Source organism: Pleurodeles waltl, chromosome 12 (assembly GCF_031143425.1).
Source record: "Pleurodeles waltl isolate 20211129_DDA chromosome 12, aPleWal1.hap1.20221129, whole genome shotgun sequence".
In the NCBI taxonomy this organism is placed as follows: domain Eukaryota; kingdom Metazoa; phylum Chordata; class Amphibia; order Caudata; family Salamandridae; genus Pleurodeles; species Pleurodeles waltl.
The window spans coordinates 77,232,984-77,251,268 of NC_090451.1; the positions used below are offsets into that span (position 1 = coordinate 77,232,984).

Here is an 18,285-nt window from a genome sequence, read left to right on the forward strand (position 1 = left end):
AATAGCTTCTCCCGTAGCAAGCACCCCGTAACACCCATCTCACCATTCACTAGTCACAAAACGAGAAAACAAGAAGAAATGTAAGACTTTATAATGGCAGTGTTACCTGGCTGCTTATCCGCCGGACTCCCCGAAGCCCCGCCTCCGTTCATCCTGACGTCATCACAGGCCCCTGGAAACGGCAATATAGAAGAAGCCATTGTTTAGAAGAAGCCTCGAGCCAGCTGCCGCAGCCTAATCTCTTCACTGCAGGGCAAGTGTATGCAAAGCACAGGTGATGTCTGTTTCTTGGAGATGTCTCTAGAGGGGGGCGAAGGGGCTCTAGAGGTGCCCGCTCTATTTGCCCTGGCCACCTCCGACCCCTTTGTGCCACCCTATGATCCGGGGTGTAACTTAATCAGTAAGATTTGGGTGTTGGGGGAGGGGACTTCAGATTTCCCAACAATCACGCTGGCACATAATGTTAAAATACATTATAGGACAAGCAGGGTGCACGAGAGGGGCTGAAGGGGCAGTGGAAAGGGGAGGAGGTGTAGATTAGTAGGGGTACTAAGTGAGAGAAAGCACATTATTTTGTGAAATAACCAAGATTTCTGAAGTTTGCGCACGTTTTTGTCTATGAGTATGTACAATTTCCTAGTGAAATTTGAAAGAAACTGCACCATATCCGAATGAAAGCACCTCTACCCAACTATTTATCACAAAATAAATTTCTTGAGGGTGTAACATCCCCCGCCCCACGAAGCTATGCCACTGTCCATGACAGCTACTCATTGTATCAGGAGGCGAGACAGAAAAACAAACCGGAGCTCTACCTTGCAATATAATTTGTCCAACCACATTTCATTGAAAGCGGTGTTGTTTGCTGCTTAGAATGTTTAAATCTGATTTTGTGTGTATGTGTATATACATATAAATGCACACACAGACACACACTTATTTTCACAGCCCTAGTCATCCCTTTAAAAGGCTAAACGTACAATCATTGATATCAGCTGAGTAGAAAAACACCTGGACTGGTGACACACCTGTGTGTATAAGGTGTGGTCGATGGAAAATCCGAAAGACACAGTCGAAGGAAGGTACGAAATCGTGACTACGACAGCTCTGAACCCTTCGATTCCTTTTTCGAACACACTTTTGTGAAGTCCTTCCCTCATGTCAGAAATATGAACAAGTGGTCAGAGGTGCAAAGTAAGGGTCTGTAAAATTTGGGCAGAATGACCCATTCAAGATTGAAACGTCTCCAACACTCCAGGCGAGACTGAAACTTCTCCAACCCTCCAGGCCTGTCAAAGGAAAAACCGCCTGTTGCAAAATCTCCCGATGTACCTATTGTAGGCCACGGGCAGTGTGTCCTGTGAAGGGTGAGCGTCCCCGATGCCGATGCTCAGCTGTGAAATCTGAGCTCTGTCCCATTGCTACAGTAGTGGTACCAGTACAGTGCCATGCTGAGTTTACACTAAACACGGAAGCCTTCATAGAGATGTGTACCGATCCGGTACAGCATGCTCACACGTGTAAGGTATACACATACCAACGTCGTCCAACCACTCAACATGCCTCAACTCAAAGCAGCGTGGAAGATGCGACTCGTACTAGACTCTCCTCTGCCTTATTTGAGCCTGGACCCAATCCGAGGCGCTGGAGTGGTACGGGGGACCTGCCCGATCCAGTATCAAGATGAACACATTTTACAAACATGCTAATAATACCCAGCTTCACATTTGGGAAAAAAGTATCTTTGCAAAACAACTGAAAACACTACTGTAATCTGCATGCAAGAAATGATATGTCAATGACCGAATTTACTCTTGAAAAGTTAAACCGGGTGTTTTTTTACAGTGAAACGTTGGATCTGTTAAACACCAATAAACCTGTGCCCACTCCAAGTTTCAGGATAATTACTCTCTTTTTTATTTACTTAATTGATCCTTCGGATCGAGGTGGGTAAACAGTTCTTGCGCCCCAAACGTCTTGTCTCCATGCAATGCTCGTTGTTGTGGCAGACATTTTTTAAAAGGTTAATTGTGAAGTACCATGGAGCATTTGTCCCGGTCAGTGCTTAGTTTGTAAAAAAAAAAAAAAAAAAAAAAGAATTGCCTGGGCCCTTTTTAGGAGGCCACTGCAGCTTGCATCACCCATTGCCCCTACCAGCACTGCCAATAATCTTACCAACACAACTACTAATGACACTTCTACAATTGTGATAATTCAGACTACTCCAAGACACCCAAAGTATAAGAATAGCTTGAGCGGCAGGGATTAGTCATTTTTATTGTATATAGAATTACAAGACAACTGTTGTTGTGCTCATTCTAAAATTAGACAGACGACACGCCCTCACGATGGCGGACGGCTGAGGCGGGCTTTCGTGCCCCTCCGCCTTCCCGCTACGAGTTAGTTAACTGGAAGAGGCCTGCTCCTCGGCTGCGGACACCTTAGAAGACGCGGGAGGGGGGTGAGGCCGGGTAACGGAGAGCCTGGTGCCTGGCCCGATGGGAGATCCGGGTCCCGTCGGCCCTCCCGGGGCCTTGAGCACTGCGGCGAAGGAGAGACTAGTGCAGCAGAAGATGGAGGAGTGCAGCCCGAGGCCCCCCTACCTGGGGACGACGCAAGGTACTGGACTGTGGGGGAGCCTCAATGTCGGCTGGAAGGGCCTTCCTCCTCGGCTGCGGACCCCTTGGAAGAGGCAGCAGGGATAAGCCCTGATCATTCCATAGACCCTGAATATCGCCCGCCTCACAGAGCACCCCATACATAAGGAAAGCCACTGCCTTGGAGTGAGCAGGACACCGGCCTGGGACTCATCAAGCGATCATGCGAGGTGGCTCATCGGGGGTGAGAGCGTGTATGGAGCGCACCGCCCGGACTGCTGTTCGACACCCTTTAGGGAATTGTGCGGCCCCAGAAAGGAGACAACGGGGAGTGGGGGCCTGAGGGAGACGGCCGGAAGAAGAGGGGAGTGATGGCCGCAGCACGATCCAACAAGGACAGATCGGTGAAAGAAATGCTGATCAAGCCCACAACAGGTAAAGCCGAGATGGTAAACCCCGCTATGGAGCGACACGAGCGCAACGAGGAGGGAGAGGGTCCAATCACGCGGGTTTTCTTGAAAGACTATTCAATCACTGAGAGAGGACCTACAGGTGGTAAAGAGGGACCTGTCGCAGGACCTGAAGGAGTTGAGACACAAGCTAGAGGAGGTTGGTGAGAGAGTAGCACCCTGGAAGAGCATGAGAATAGCCAAAACGAGGAGATAGTGCAACTTCAGCAGGAAGTAATCCGGCTACAAGAGCAACAAATTGTGCTACAAGCACATACTGAGGACCTGGAGAACCGCTTGAGGTGGAACAATATCCACATCCGTGGAGCCCCATCGGGGGCCGAGAAGGACGACATTGCCCAAAACGTCGGATCCCTTTTCCACCAGATATTAGGGGAGGACTCAGGCAGGGAGATACGAATGGACAGAGTCCACAAGGTGGGCCCACCGAGGCTGTCCCATGTACACCCCGCGGACATCTTGGTCTGTCTCTAAAATTTCCCCCTCAAGGAGCGCATACTCCAACTGGTGAGAGAGCAACACCCGCTGAAGTTACACAGCCACTCACTGCTCCTCTATCAGGACCTGACAGCAATCACTCTAATAAAGAGGAGAGACCTTAGACCGTTCACCTCTTACCTTGGGGACAAGTGGGTCTCCAATTCCTGGGCCATCCCTTCCGCCTAATTTCCCAATGTGAGGGCAAACTGCACCAGCTGCGCTTGCTGAAGGAGGCTTATAGTTTGTTTCAGCTGGAAGAGACCCCGGAGGAGCACCCGCACTTACAGAGACCTGACCGAAGGCGCCAGAGGCACACGCGCTGGCAGACTGTCCCACCGAAGAGCACTAAACCGGACCCGGAGACAATGGCATCTGAGCAATGGGCAGTCCTGGAATCTCTCACAGGGGATGCAGTGAAGCCTAACAGGGAGTGAGAGAGCAGGGCCTTGATGGCACCAAGACTATGACAGTTGGGTAGAGGGACAGGGGGAGGGTGGGGAGGCAGCCAATGGAGGACAGGCACTTAGGGCGCCATACTCCTAGAACTCGGACTATCATTTTGGACTACGCCGGAGGATCCGGCTCCCCCTAGCGGGGTTGTTAGAAATGTTATTGTGGTTTATTTTGTTCATTACTGGGGTAGGTTGCACAACGCTCACATACAGGCATGCATATCTAATCGGAAGGACCAAGGCCTCCAATAGCATTTGCCACACCAAGGGTGAGAGAGGCAGGGTATGGGGGGTGCCCATTGGCCTGCGGCACTGCACCTGTCCCACCTAAACAATCTTTAGAGTAGTTAAACTTAATGTTAAAGGGCTGAATAACCCAGGGCACTCCTTTCCTACCTGGAAAACACAGGGGCTGACCTGTGCCTCTTACAGGAGACCCATTTACTTCCCGCACACCACCACAGATTACGATTGAGTGCTTTCCCAATACTACACTTTTCCTCTTGGTAGATCAAGGTGGCAGGAGTGGCACTCATTGTCTCGCGTTCCTTCCGTGGGAGGGTGGGAGACAAAATTGCAGACATAAGAGTGTTGTCTGCTGGCTTTCAGGATATATCTAGGGGACTTTCAGGTCGTTGTGGCATCCATCTATGCGCCCAATGAGAAGCAGGAGGGGTTCCTACACTGAGTGCTGACCGAGGCCATGACAATGCAGGTCAGACATGTGCTCATACAGGACGACTTTAATATTGTCCTTAACAACAATTGGGACAGGTTGGCTTCTAGATATGGTGGGACGGGTGCTCCATCGCCAGTGGGACTCGGAGACGCCTGGAGGAGGGAAGTCTCAGGGACCTTTGGAGAGGTAGGCACCCTACAACCAGAGAGAACACCTTTTACTCACATGCACACAAAACCTACGCCTGCATTGACGTTTTCCTGGGCACCAAGGACACCCAACAGATACTGAAGGAGATAGACATTGAGCATTGTGCATTGTCAGACCATGCAGCAGTCTCCCTGGCATTGAACCTCACCCCCTGCTCAGGGCCCACCGGCCTTGGCGGCTTAGAACTACTCTTTTGCTGTGGACTGAAGTGGTGGCCGAGATACAGAAAGCCATCGCCAGCTTCTTAGAAATTAACGACACAGTGGACACAACTATCTCCCTACTGTGGGAAACGCTGAAAACAGTCATTAGAGTCAAACTTATTGCAATATCAGCAGCAGACAATAAGATCCGGCAGGAGAAGAGGGCCCAACTACAGCTGGAGGAGACAGAACTCAAGAAGGATACACAAAAGAACAGAGGCCCTGAGACTCTGGAGACAGCTCAGCACAGCCAGGGCGCAGTTCGCAAATTTAGATAGTGACAGGGCAGAATATGCAGCATTTTGGCTGCGCCATTCCTTTTATGTGGGGGGAACAAGTGTGGAGGCCTCCTGGCTAATAGGCTTCGAGCCCAGAGGCAATCAATGGTGGTGGAGGCAATCAAGGCCCAGGATGGGTCCAAGGTGCTTAGCGACACACAGATAGCCTCAGCCATCCAAGACTTCTATCGGGAGCTCTACCCCCCCCAACCGTCCACCCTGGACACCTCCTGTCAGTATCTCAACCAAGCCCGCATGACTAAACTTTTGACAGCAGAGGCGGCCTCGCTCAAGGCCCCCATCAGGATAGAAGAGGTCATTTCCGCAATAGCTAGGCTGGAAGTCTCGAAATCCCCGGCAACAGACGGCTTCCCGGGCCTGTTCTACAAAACCTTCTGCAATAGTCTCGCCCCGATACGGACTCGCCATTTCAGCGCCATTACAGATCCGGGCACATTACCACCATCCATGCCAGATGCATCCATCGTGGTCATCCCAAAGGCTGGGAAGGACCCCACACAATGTGGGTCTTACAGACCTATCTTCTTACTTAACATGGACATCAAACTTCTCATGGGCATCCTGGCTTTCCGCCTGAACCCGCTGATGCCTGGCCTGGTGGACCCAGACCAGACGGGCTTCATCCCGCACCGGCAGTGCAGGATGAAGCCTGTCCCGCACTGCCGGTCATGCACATTTTAGACAAAGCTCAATGCTCGGGGCGAGAGCTGATGCTGCTCAGCATAGACGCTGACACTCCATCCCATCACATCCACTGGTCACACATCCTGGCAACCCTGGAGCCCTGGAGCACTTCGACTAGAGACCCCGGTTCCGAGCCTGGATAGCGAGTGCATACAGCCACCCGAAGGCCTCCATCAGAGTCAACAGTGTGACCTCCACCTCGTTCCTGGTTGGTCGCGGGACCCGCCAGGGGTGCCCGCTTTCCTCCCTGCTGTTTGCTCTCTACATGGAGCCCTTTACGCAGTGCGTGAGGGACAGCCCAGAGATCACCGGGGCTATCTTTGGCGTTGAAGAATACATTATTTCACTTTACACAGATGATGTGGCGGTTGCCCTGGATTACCCACTAAGGGCCCTCTCGGCTTTTCTGAAGGAGGTGGAGGCCTTTTGGAAGGTGTCGGGTTTCAGGATAAACCTCTCAAAATCCCAGACACTTACTCTCACGCTCCCGAAGGAGACAGTGGACTCGATGATTCAGCAGAACCTGTTTCAGTGGCAGCCGCACTCCATCCCATACCTGGGCATACAGATAGCTAGGTCTGTTGCAGAGTCTTCAAAGTGGAACTATCAGCGTCTTCTCCAGAGTGTCAAAAAAGACCTGACCCAATGGAGACTCCATCCCACCTCATGTCTAGGCAGATTAGCTGCCATAAAAATGTCAATCCTACCCAGGGTTTTGTTTCTTTTGCAGGTGCTCCCGGCAGAGCCCCCACACGGCTCCCTTCAGGCATTACAGAGTGAAGTTAATCACTTCATAAGGGCTGGTGGGAAGCCTAGAATGGTCTGACACCTAGCTTACCAACCCCCACTTAGTGGGGGGCGGGTATGGGAATTCCAGACCTTCAGCAATACTACATGGGGGCCCACCTCCGGTACCTAGTCACGTGGTCCTGGCCGTAGTCGGATAGACGGTGGCTATTCATGGACCGTGCAGTTGCCGGAACCTCCCTCTGGAAGATCCCCTTTCTCACTCGCTGCCATAGACCATGGGGTGTGTATTCTTCCCCCGCCACTAGAGCAACTATGAAGGTATGGGACTAAGCAGCACGCGCTAGGAGACTGACATCCTCCTTTCCCTTGACGCCCATAGAGGGGAACCCGGATTTCAGGCCAGGCTTGAACCAAGGATCCTTCCGACCCTGGACCTCCCCACATGTCAATCCATCGGACACTTGTTTGATGAAGAAGGTCTACTGCCCTTTGAAAGCTTAAGGAACAACTACTCCCTACCAGAGACTGAGAGAATGCACTACCTCCAGATTTGCCACTGGGCGATGAACCCTTCGAATCGTGAAGAGGCATGCCGACTCCTCACACAGTACGAGAACGTTTTACTGACGAAGATGACAGATAAACATATAGGCCTTCATTATAACCCTGGCGGTCTACTGACCGCCCGGGCCACGGTGGCAGTTTCATCGCAGACGGCCTGGCGGTGAAGACTGCCACATTATGAGTATGGCAGGTTGGCCTTTGCCAACCCGCGACATCCCCGCTCAGACCGCCAGGGCGGTTGGACCCTCCGGGCTGGAGATGAACATCTCCAACACTAAGCTGGCTTTCCACCAGGTTTTCTGTGGTAGTAGCTCCGCCACGAAAACCCTGCTGGAAAGGCTACCAGTGACAGGGAACTTCACAGGTTAAAAAATTATGGCTGAGATTGTCCAGCCATGAATAGTAAATTCACAATAATTTTAAAATCATGTGATATGTGTTTTGTGTTTTCTTCAGTTGCAGAGCTGACTTTTTCACAGTACAGGCTATGGGAGGAAGAAAAGATGCATGGAGGCACTTATGTCCTAACCCAGTTTTGACCAAAAGGTATAGTATGCACCTTATTTTTCTATGCATCATTTCACATTTAAAAATGTATTTTAATACTACCAGAAACACTATCAGTAGTTGCAAGCCTTTACCGTGAATCATAGGTGGTGACATGGGTACGTAGATCAGTTAATGCGGTATTGGCGATCAATGAATCAGTGCAGATATATACAATGTGACAGCTGTAACGGTCACTTGTAACAAGATGCCATGTAGCTGTGACAAACATATTAATGATGTCGCCAGATCTCTTTTCCATGTATGCTAAAATGATGCCTAAGTCGCCAAGAAAGAAAAATAATTTAAGCCTGGTTTACTGTTGTAAAATTAGATTTTTCAATATGCATTGCAGTAGTAGACCACAAACTGGGTGACTGTTTGTGGTATGTAATACAGGAAACCACAGCTATCCTGCAAACCACAGACTACGGTTAGGATACTCCTGTGGGTGTTAAAGAAGGAAGTATCTATCCTGTATGAAAGGTGCTAGTCTGAGGACTGATTTACATATCAAATTCATACATGTTTGGTCCAGCAAAGCAGCGCACAAGCTCTGCTTTTCCGATGTGTTGGTATCTATGTGGGCTTTTAACCACACCCATCTCAAGCCCATAACTTTCACTCATTCAAGGGCTTGCATTTCAAAAATATCTTGATGACATTGATAAATACTTTACAGTTGTCCCACCTTGGGGCGGTTTTGTTACTGCCTTGGGGACTGACCCTGCTACATGGATAATTGCACATTTGGTGATATGTATGAACTTCTTTTTCCTTTTGTGTCTCTCCTTTGCGCTCACGGTCATGGCAGCTGTGGTGTTTTGAATTGACTTGCTTATGTCAACTGTTTTACTTTTCATTTTCAATTTATGTGGCTAGAAAAGTCCAGTTAGAAATTTACAACACTAATAACTCTAACTCAAGCAAACGCCCGACCCATTGCATTGCAAATGCTTGTGTTATTTATTTGGTGCTCCCCTTTCACTGTGGGTGTTTTAGGGTGGTAGCTGCCTGTGTTTTATTGCAGCATTCTGTTCCTCCCATCTCCTCTAATGTTGCTGTCATTTGTTTTGGCTTAATTCCAGTGCTGTCTTACCTCTCGCTCCTAAAATAAGCTTATTTTACAAAAGAAACACCCAGTCGTTTAGCTCACTGCTCAGGAAAGCCACAATATGCCCTTTGTGGTAGAATGTATTTAAACCTAGAAGCAATGATGTGAAACTTGTTTAGCCTGGCATTGCATCTCCTCTCTCTCTCCAGGGCCCCTCTCTGCCAGCACTCACAGCATCACACACAGGGCATTGCTTATATCCTTTATTGGGGCCATAAATCTTCTCAGGCAGCTCTACTTGTTGAAATGCTAGGCAAGAATGCTTGTAAGACTTTTTATTCTATTAAAATAAAAAGTAAATACTTTTCCAGCCTTATTTTCCCATTTCTGTTCATGTTCTATGGCCTTTTACAGCACCGTTTGTTGCGAATTTAGCAAAATGCTACACACATTTAATATGGTTGATCCTGCATCAGTATGTTCCCAATTATATTTATGGTGCTTTGTTGCTATGCGGCAGTCTGTACACATGTTGTGCTCCATTTTTTTTATTCCTAAGCCCAGATTGATTTTAACATTAAACACACACTTGCACCTATAGCCTTGTTTTACATGGGATTTATATGATTTATGTGCTATAAAATGTATGTGCCTTACTGGCCATTCAGTAATAGCAGATTCTTATATGTAACTGCAGAAGTACTATCCCCGCTAACATTTCACTAATTTTGCCTTGCTTTACTGGCCCTTGTCAAACGCAATGACACACAATTCAACACCTCACAATTCCACACCACTCAACATAATTCCAGTCCACACAATTCCACGACACACAGTTCCACTACACACCATATACATCCAATACACACCACAACATTCCAGATCATGCTATATAATTCAAACCCATGCCACATAAAGCCCCTTCACCACACTCAACAACACATACCACTCCACATAATTACACTTCATGACACACACTCCCACTCAACATAATTCCACTACACACAATACCACATAATTCCTATCCACATAATTTCAATACACATAGCTCCACTCAACACCGCACAATTCAAAGCCAAACAATTCTAAGCCACACAATTCCACTCAAACCCACATAATTTCATTCCACACCACATAAATGTAATACACACAATATAATTCAACATCCCTACACATAGTTCCACTCCACATAAATCCATACCATACAACATAACTACACCCCAGTGCTATTAAATGTAAGCTCTCCGAATAGCAAGGTTGCATACTCTTGAATCCACCCCTGGGCTCTTTAATCCACTGCCAGACACTCGGTGACCCTTCAGCTCTCTTTTGTGAAATCCTGCTTTCTTACTTCCCCTTTGTGTGTTTTCCCTCTCTTGTGCTTGCAGAAAATGTCTGCCCACTGGCAACCACCGGGTCAAATTAAGCACTGGGTGCTGCCCTTCGTTCACCAGGTCTGTGCATTTCCAGTGTCTTAAGGTCTCATTCTGATGAGTGAGTTGTTTGGTGTGTGTGTGTGTGTGTATATATATATATATATATATATATATATATATATATTTGTTTGTGGTTAAGTACATCCCACCATTAATTCTCTTTTTAGGCTCTCTCATGGCTGGAACTTTTGTTTTACAGCTGAGAGTAGTTTGTGTTTTAAGGGCCTTGTTTGTAATAGTATTGCAGTAGTCCTGCTAGGCCTGAAAATGTGTGAGGCACTACACCCTCTAGGGGCTAAATATATGGTTACACTGCATTACTTTCTGCCATTCTGTTTTCATGTCATTATGCCCTCTAGGAGCTGACTATATGGTTACATGACCATGTTTCTCACAGATGCTATTTTCATTATGGTGTCCTCTAGGGGCTGTTCTGAGCATTACAATCAAGATACTACAATATTTGCTGCACTCGGAAACGTGCCACATAATGCCTTGCGGGCGTTCCTTTTACAAAACATTTTGCCCATAACTCACTGTGTGGTGGTCCTCGGACAATGGGATCACCATCAAAATTTTCAGCATGACACTCTCTGTCTAGGGCATCTCTGGGCCCCCACACTAGATTGGGGGGGGGGGGCAAAATAATAACCCCCTCCACTAGGCAGTGTCTTTTTAAGTTCTCTCATGGCTGGAACTTGTGTTTTACAGTTGGGCGTAGTTTGTTTTTTAAGGACCTTATTTGTAATATTATTGTCATAGCCTGCTAGGCCTGAAAATGTGTAATGCACTACGCCCTCTAGGGGCTAATTATATGGTTACACTGCATTACTTTCTGCCATTCTGTTTTCATATCTTTATGCCCTCCAGGGGCTGACTATATGGTTACAGGACCATAGTTCTTACAAATGCTATTTTCATTATAGTGCCCTCTAGGAGCTAATCTGGGCATTACAGTCAGGATACTACAGTATTTGCTGCACTCGAAAACTTGCCCCATAATGCTTTGCGGGAAATTTCTGTACAAAATGTTTTGCCCATAACTCACCGTGTGGTTTTCCTAGGACGATGGGACCACCATCAAATTTTTTAGCTCAACGCACTCTGTCTGTGGCATCTCTGAGTCCCCACACTAGGTTGTAATAACCTCTTCCACCAGGCAGTGTCTTTTTAAGTTCTCTCACGGCTGGAACTTTTGTTTTACAGCTAGGAGTAGTTTGTGTTGTAAGGGCCTTGTTTGTAATATTAATCTCACAGGCCTGCTAGGCCTGAAAAATGTGTAATGCACTACCCCCTTTAGGGGCTAAATATATGGTTACACTGCATAATGTTCTGCCATTTGGTGTTCGTGTGGTTATGCCCTTTAGGGACTGACTATATTGTTACATGGCCATGTTTCTTACAAATGCCATTTTTATAGTGGTGCCCTCTAGTGGCTGTTCTGAGCATTACAGTCAAGATACTACAATATTCACTGCACTTTGGAAACTCGCCCCATAAAGCTTTGTAGGGCATTCCATTGACAAAACATTTTTGCCCATAACTCACCGCACGATGTGCACTTTCTGTCTAGATCATCTTTGGGTCCCCACACTAGAGTGGGGTGACCCCAAAATTATAATATTAAAAAATATAATAAATAATGGCAATATTTTCATTTTTTTTGCTAAAGATAGAGGAAGAAGGTAAATAAAAGTGTTTTAGTTATATGCAGGGCCACTGATATTATGTGGCAGAGAGTACCAAATTATGGGGCAGGGTTGACCAGTTTATGTGGCAAGAAAAGTCCAGTTATGCATTTACAACGCCAGTAGCTCTAACTCAGGCAAATGCAAGATCTAATACATTGCAAATGCTTGTGCTGTTTGTCTTTGTGGAGGTTTTGTAGTCCTTCTAACAAAAATGTTTAACATGAAACGTTTACGAGGTAGTAGTGATACATGACATGAATATTGGCAGGTAAGCATCATATTCAGATAAACAGGCAAAGTAATGAGATTTTCTCTACAGTTTCGCCTCTGCTGATATCCCCAGCTGAGAACAAGCAGCACTCAGACATTAAAGATTCTTTTAGTGTCGAGCATCAGTGAACGAAATTCACGTAATTTTCTTTTGGGTAATTATGCGAAATTTAGGGTAAATTATGTGAAATTTTGGGCAGTACCAATCCTTTAATCTGATAAAGCTAGCTAGCTGCAGACTCCTACCTTTGAATTTCCCAGCGTCAGCTTGGATCCAGAAGATTTTTGCGTGAGCAGTACCCCTGTGCGCCATTAGGTGGCTTTGTTTGGTTCCAAGTGTCGTTTGCATTGTTGGCACTGAGAGTGACGTTCCGATCACCTATATAGGCACCATGCTGTTACGAAGTTGTCAGTTCTTTTCTCTCTGCGCCAGTTGGTGCTGATCTGGAGAAGAGCTACCCCTCTATTACGTTTGAGAGGTTTTTTCAAAGTTTTATTGAGTATTTTTTATGTTTTGAGGTATGTCCTTAACGAAAGCAGGTTTTAAACTGTGTGGCGGGTGTCATCATGCCATGTCGGTCACAGAGTCCTATCTGATTTGTTTGCGGTGCCTCAAGCCCAACCATGACTCTTAAGTCGTGTTTGTACTGCCGGGCCGGGCCATGGCGCCAAAGGCTTTGAGGGTGCGGTCCTGAAAGCTGCTTGTGGTCCAGCAGTTGAAGCTACTTACTGTGACTCCTCGGAGATCTCTGTCTCGATAAAAGAGAAGGTTGCGGAGCCCTAACTCCTCTTTGTCCCACTCTGGGTCATGTGGACCGTAAGGGAAGAGGCATAAGAAGCACAAGTAGTTGACTTCTCCTCGTCCATCGGCCAATGCGACGACTTCGGAACATTGATGTTCCAGGCATGGTTCCGCAGAGCCGTTGCAAGGTCCGACTTTGCGCCTCCCAGCCTTTTTGGGGAGCCAGAGCGACCCCTGCTCAGGTGAGTGATTTTTACAGAGCCACGTGCAAAATATTTGAGCGGGCCGCCCTCTCCGGAGCACCTTAGGGCCTCGTGGGGTCCAAAGGTGCCCCATCAGATTCCAAACGAATGGCTTTTGGTTTGGCTCTGATAGGCCCCACGGGTCCGATCTGGACCGGCGCTGGTCGTGCCAATGTGGCCTTCTCTGGCTCCAGTCTCAATGTTGATGCTCCCCTTGCTGCCGGCATGCACCAGCGGCTCCAACCCCATTGTAATTTCCAACGACTCGGAGTCGGAATGGCATCGCTCGAAGCTGATTCCAGCACCAACGGGGATCATTGGTCCTAGGTTGTTGCCTGAGCATTTTCCTAAGTAGCCAGGCATAGGGGAAGAATGGGAGGGGTCACTGGATCCATTAGTATGCCAGTTGGGAACATCTATGGACTGGTTTGAGGAACTGGGTAATGCCAGTGGACTGGATACATATCCAGACACTGGTTTGCTTTCTCCCTATACCGTGGTTACAGAGGAAGGTGTATCATATGTTATGGTGGTGAAGAGGGCAGCGGAGATCCTTGACCTCAAACTTCCCTCTGTGTCAGTCAAAACTATCCTCTTAATGGAAGTGCTTCAACCAGGGGCTTCCTCATCAGAACCCCTGCTCTCCTTTCACAAAGCACTGACTAATGTCCTGCTGGAAACCTGGTCGAAGCCAGCACAGAGGCTCCTGTTATGTGAACAGGACAATTACCCGCTGCCAAAGTTCCACCCCGGGTGACTCAAGTTTCCTCACCCAACATACCATCCCCTAAGAGCTTGATAGTCCAGGCCTTGACTTCCCATGGCCTGTTCCCTGCTGCTCCCCTGGACAGGGAATCCAAAAGGCTAGACACCTTGGGAAAGAAAATGTTTCTTCCATCAGCCTCACATTGCAGTTGGTGAATACCACATGTCTTTTGGGCCATTATTCCCATATTCTTTGGGATACTGTTGCACAAGTGCTGCTACAGATTCCAAAGGGGGCCCGAGCCAACTTCTCCCAAGTAGTAAGAGATGGGAGAGATGTAGCAAAGTTCACCATAAGGTGTGGATTGGACATGACCGACTCGCTGGGCAGAGCTGGTTCGTCAATAGTAGCCCTTAGAGCTTATGTCTCAATGAGGACATCTGTTTTTTGGGGGTACCTCTTGGACCTGCCCTTCGATGGGACTCGTCTCTTCAGAGAGAAGCAGGCTTGGCACTGGAGCACTTTAAGGACTTGCGGGCTACGGCAAAGTCCTTGGACGTTTGAGTGGCCCTTGTCCCCAGTCTGCCTTTTGCCCCTTTTGTGGCTACAGAAGGGCTGTGCCACTACGCCAACCATATGCTAGCCACCTTCTTGTGCATGCTCTTCAAGCTATACATGGACATGGTCATTTCGACCCCATGAGTCAGGCAGCCAGAGGTTGTCCACCCCCATCCCCCCCAGGGCAGCTGCGGCCTCTAAGTCCTTCTAGTCTCCTAATAAGGAATCATGGCTGTCCTGTTGGAGGGAGAATATGTCATCATTTCCTTCACTGGCAGTCCGTTACATTGAATAGGTGGATTATCCAGATCATTCAGAGAGGTTACTCCATTCCCTTCAAATCGTCCCCTTCCCCTATTCCAGCAACACAAAAATGGCTGACGGAGGATCTTCTATCTTTACTCCGAGATTATGTTGCGGCTCTTTTGGCCAGAGGAGCTATATTAGGGTTCCGATACCAGAATTAGGCGCTGGTTGTTGTTCTCACTACTTCCTGATCTCCAAAAAGAACAAGAGTCTTAGCCCTATACTAGACCTCTGAACCATCAGTCTCTGCCTTGAAAAGGAAAAATTCAAGATGCTCACTTTGGCTCAGGTCTTATCTCCCAAGATCAAGGAGATTGGTTGGTAGCGTTGGACTTGCAGGATGTGTATTTCCACTTCCTGATCTTACCTGCCCACAAGCATTACTTGCAGTTCAAGGCTGGCCACAATCATTTTCAGTTACTCATGCTCCCCTTTGGCCTTGCCAGTGCCTCTCAGGTGTTCACCAAGGTGATGGCGGTGGTTGCAACTCATCTGCAGAGATTAGGGGTGTCAGTCTTCCCTTATCTCGATGACTGGCTGTTGAAGGCAGGCTCCCCCCAGGCTGTCGTCTCCCACCTCCAGACAATGGCAGACCTCCTACATTCACTGGGGTTCACTATAAACGTGCAGAAGTCACACCTGACTCCTTCTCAGAGGCTCTCTTTCATCTGAGCTGTTCTGAACACAGTGCAGTTTCAGGCTTAGCCGCCTGAGCAGCGAGTCCAGCAAGTCCAGGATATTCAGGCTATGATACCGATGTTTCAACCTCTGTCCTGGATTTTGGTGAGAATGACTCTGAAGCTATTGGGCCTCATGGCCTCCTGCATCCTGTTGGTTAATCATGCCAGATGCCATATGGGACCTGAAGTTCCAGTGGATGTATTATGAGGGGAATCTCTCCAACATGGTCCAGATCTCAGAGGAAACTACAAAAGACCCACGGTGGTGGCAGATGAACCGCGATTGGGTCAAAGGCAGACTCCTCTCCCTTCCGCAACCAGATCTGACAGTAGTGACAGATGTGTCACTCCTGGGGTAGGGTGGCCTTCCAGGAGAAGTGGAAATCAGATGACTCTGGTCTCCAGCAGGTTTCGGACTCCACATCAACTTGTTGGATCGCCTTGCGGTCCGGCTAGCATTGAAAGCATTTCTTCCCTCTGCCACAGGGAAGTTAGTGCAGGTGTTCACAGACAACACCACGCAATGTTGTACTGCAACAAGCAGGGCTGGGTGTGGTTGTGTACTCTTTGTCAAGAGGCCCTGCGTCTCTGAACATGGCTGGAAGAGCAGGGCATTTCCCTCGTGGTTCAACCCCTGGCAGTTTCTCTGAACACTGGGTAGGCAAACTAAGCCGTCGCTGCCTAGCAGATCATGAGTGGCATCTTTATTCAAAGGTGGTGAAAGGACTCTTTCAGCAGTGGTGAGAGCCTTGATTAGATCTCTTCGCCCCCAGAAGAATGCTCAGTGTCAGCAGTTTTGCACATTGGAGTTTCTCAATGCGGCTGTCTCTCGGAGACGATTTTCATCTCAAATGGAGTTCAGGCCTCTTGTACGCCTTTCCGTCCTTACCACTTCTGCCCAGAGTTCTCAAGAAGTTCAGCAACGACCAGGCCCAAGTCATTCTTGTGGCACAGGACTGGTCTTGAAGAGTCCAGTATCCTGAGCTTCTGAAAGTGAGCATCGATCCTCCGATCAGACTGCCCCTTTGGGAAGATCTTCTGTCACAGCAGCAGAGGAGGGTCTTCCACCCGAACCTGTCAACTCTCTGCCTTCTTGCATGGAGATTGAGCGCCAACAGTTGACAGCCTTCGAAATTCCCCTTGAAGTCTGAAATGGTATTTTGGCAGCCAGGCATCCCTCCACCAAGACGGTGTATGCCTGCTGATGGCAAAAGTTGTACAGAAAAGACTTTCGACTCTTATTTCTGTCTCTCTTTCAGATTTTCTTCTCTTCATTTTTAGGGTTGTGCTCTGGGTACTCTTAAGGATTATTTTTCTGTTCTGTCTGTCTTCCTGTGGCTGCCTGACCAACCCTCTTTATTTAAGTCCCCTATGGTGGATAGGTTTCTCAAGTGGCTTGTACATATGTTTCCTCCTTCGCCCTTTATCTTGTCTCTGTGGGACTTTAATTTGGTTCTCACTTGTCTCATGTGTACTCCCTTCGAGCTGCTACACAGTTGTCCTCTCCGGCTGCTTACCAACAAGCCAGCCTGGGTGAGTGACCTGCAGGCTTTGTCATTCAAGCCTCCCTAGTTGACTGTGTTTCCAGACAAAGTGGTGCTTTGTATTAGGGCCTCTTTCCTTCCAAAGGTGGTGACCCCATTCCATTTGGGACAATCTGTCACCCTGCTCACCTTTTACGCTCCTCGACATTCCTCTAAGGAAGAGGAGTGACTCCACCCTCTAGACCTAAAAAGAGTGTTGTCGTTCTACCTTAGCCGAACAAAAGAGTCCCGGGTGAACGACAAACTCATCGTGGGATATGTTGGAGCAAGGAAAGGTCGGGCAGTACAGAAGCAAACCATTTCACTCTGGGTCATTCTCTGTATTGAAATGTGCTACGCCTTGGCCAGGAAACAGACTACGGAGGGCTTAAGGGCTCATTCCACCAGAGAAAAGACTGCGACCACATCGTTGGCTCATGGAGTCCCAGTCCTGGACATCTGTCAGGTAACAATGTGGGTGACCTTGCACACATTTGCCAAACACTACTGCCTGGACAATCAGATCCATAGAGATGGGCATTTTGCCCGTTTGGTCCTACGGGACCTTTTAGTTTAGACAAATTTGTTGGCAGCCCACAAATGTATGGTATTGCTTGGGTAGCTGTTCAAAGGTAAGAAATTTGCAGCTAGATGTCTCTAACAGATGAACAAGTTAATCACCCTCAGTAACACATTACTTGGTAGAGACAATATCTAGCTGAAGATTCCTTGCCGACCCACCCATTCCTCCCCGCTGTGGGGACAGATTTCTAGGGTTAGGCACGATCCCTATCAGGGACCTAGTTTGCGCTCACAAATGTCAGTGCACTTCAAAGCTCTGTGCTCCTGGCGTTGAAAGTCGTGAAAAGTAACTGACATCTGTGCGCCTGGATGGTGCCAGTTTTGGTGACCGCAACGTAACTTCCAGCGGCACCTCCGCTGCACACAACCGAACGGAGCCACCCAAAAGCGCGCAGTGGTACAGCTCACGCAAAAATCTTCCAGATCCAGTCTGACGCCTGTGAAATTCAAAGGTAAGGAATCTGCAGCTATATATTGTCCCGGCCAGATAATGCTTTACCAAAGGTAAGTAACTTTAGCACTATATTTTAGTGTGAAATGCATTGTGTCACTTTTTGATGA

General features: G+C 48.1%; 1 protein-coding gene across 1 annotated transcript in view; it reads right to left on the minus strand.

Annotated features, from left to right (window-relative positions):
• Positions 1-18,285, minus strand: part of ATP8B3 (ATPase phospholipid transporting 8B3) — a 481,840-nt gene that overhangs the window by 403,850 nt on the left and 59,705 nt on the right. The window contains exon 2 of the mRNA XM_069217044.1: positions 107-172. Within this exon, the coding sequence (XP_069073145.1) occupies positions 107-152 (46 nt within the window). The 5' untranslated portion in view covers positions 153-172. The remainder of the gene's footprint in view (positions 1-106; positions 173-18,285) is intronic.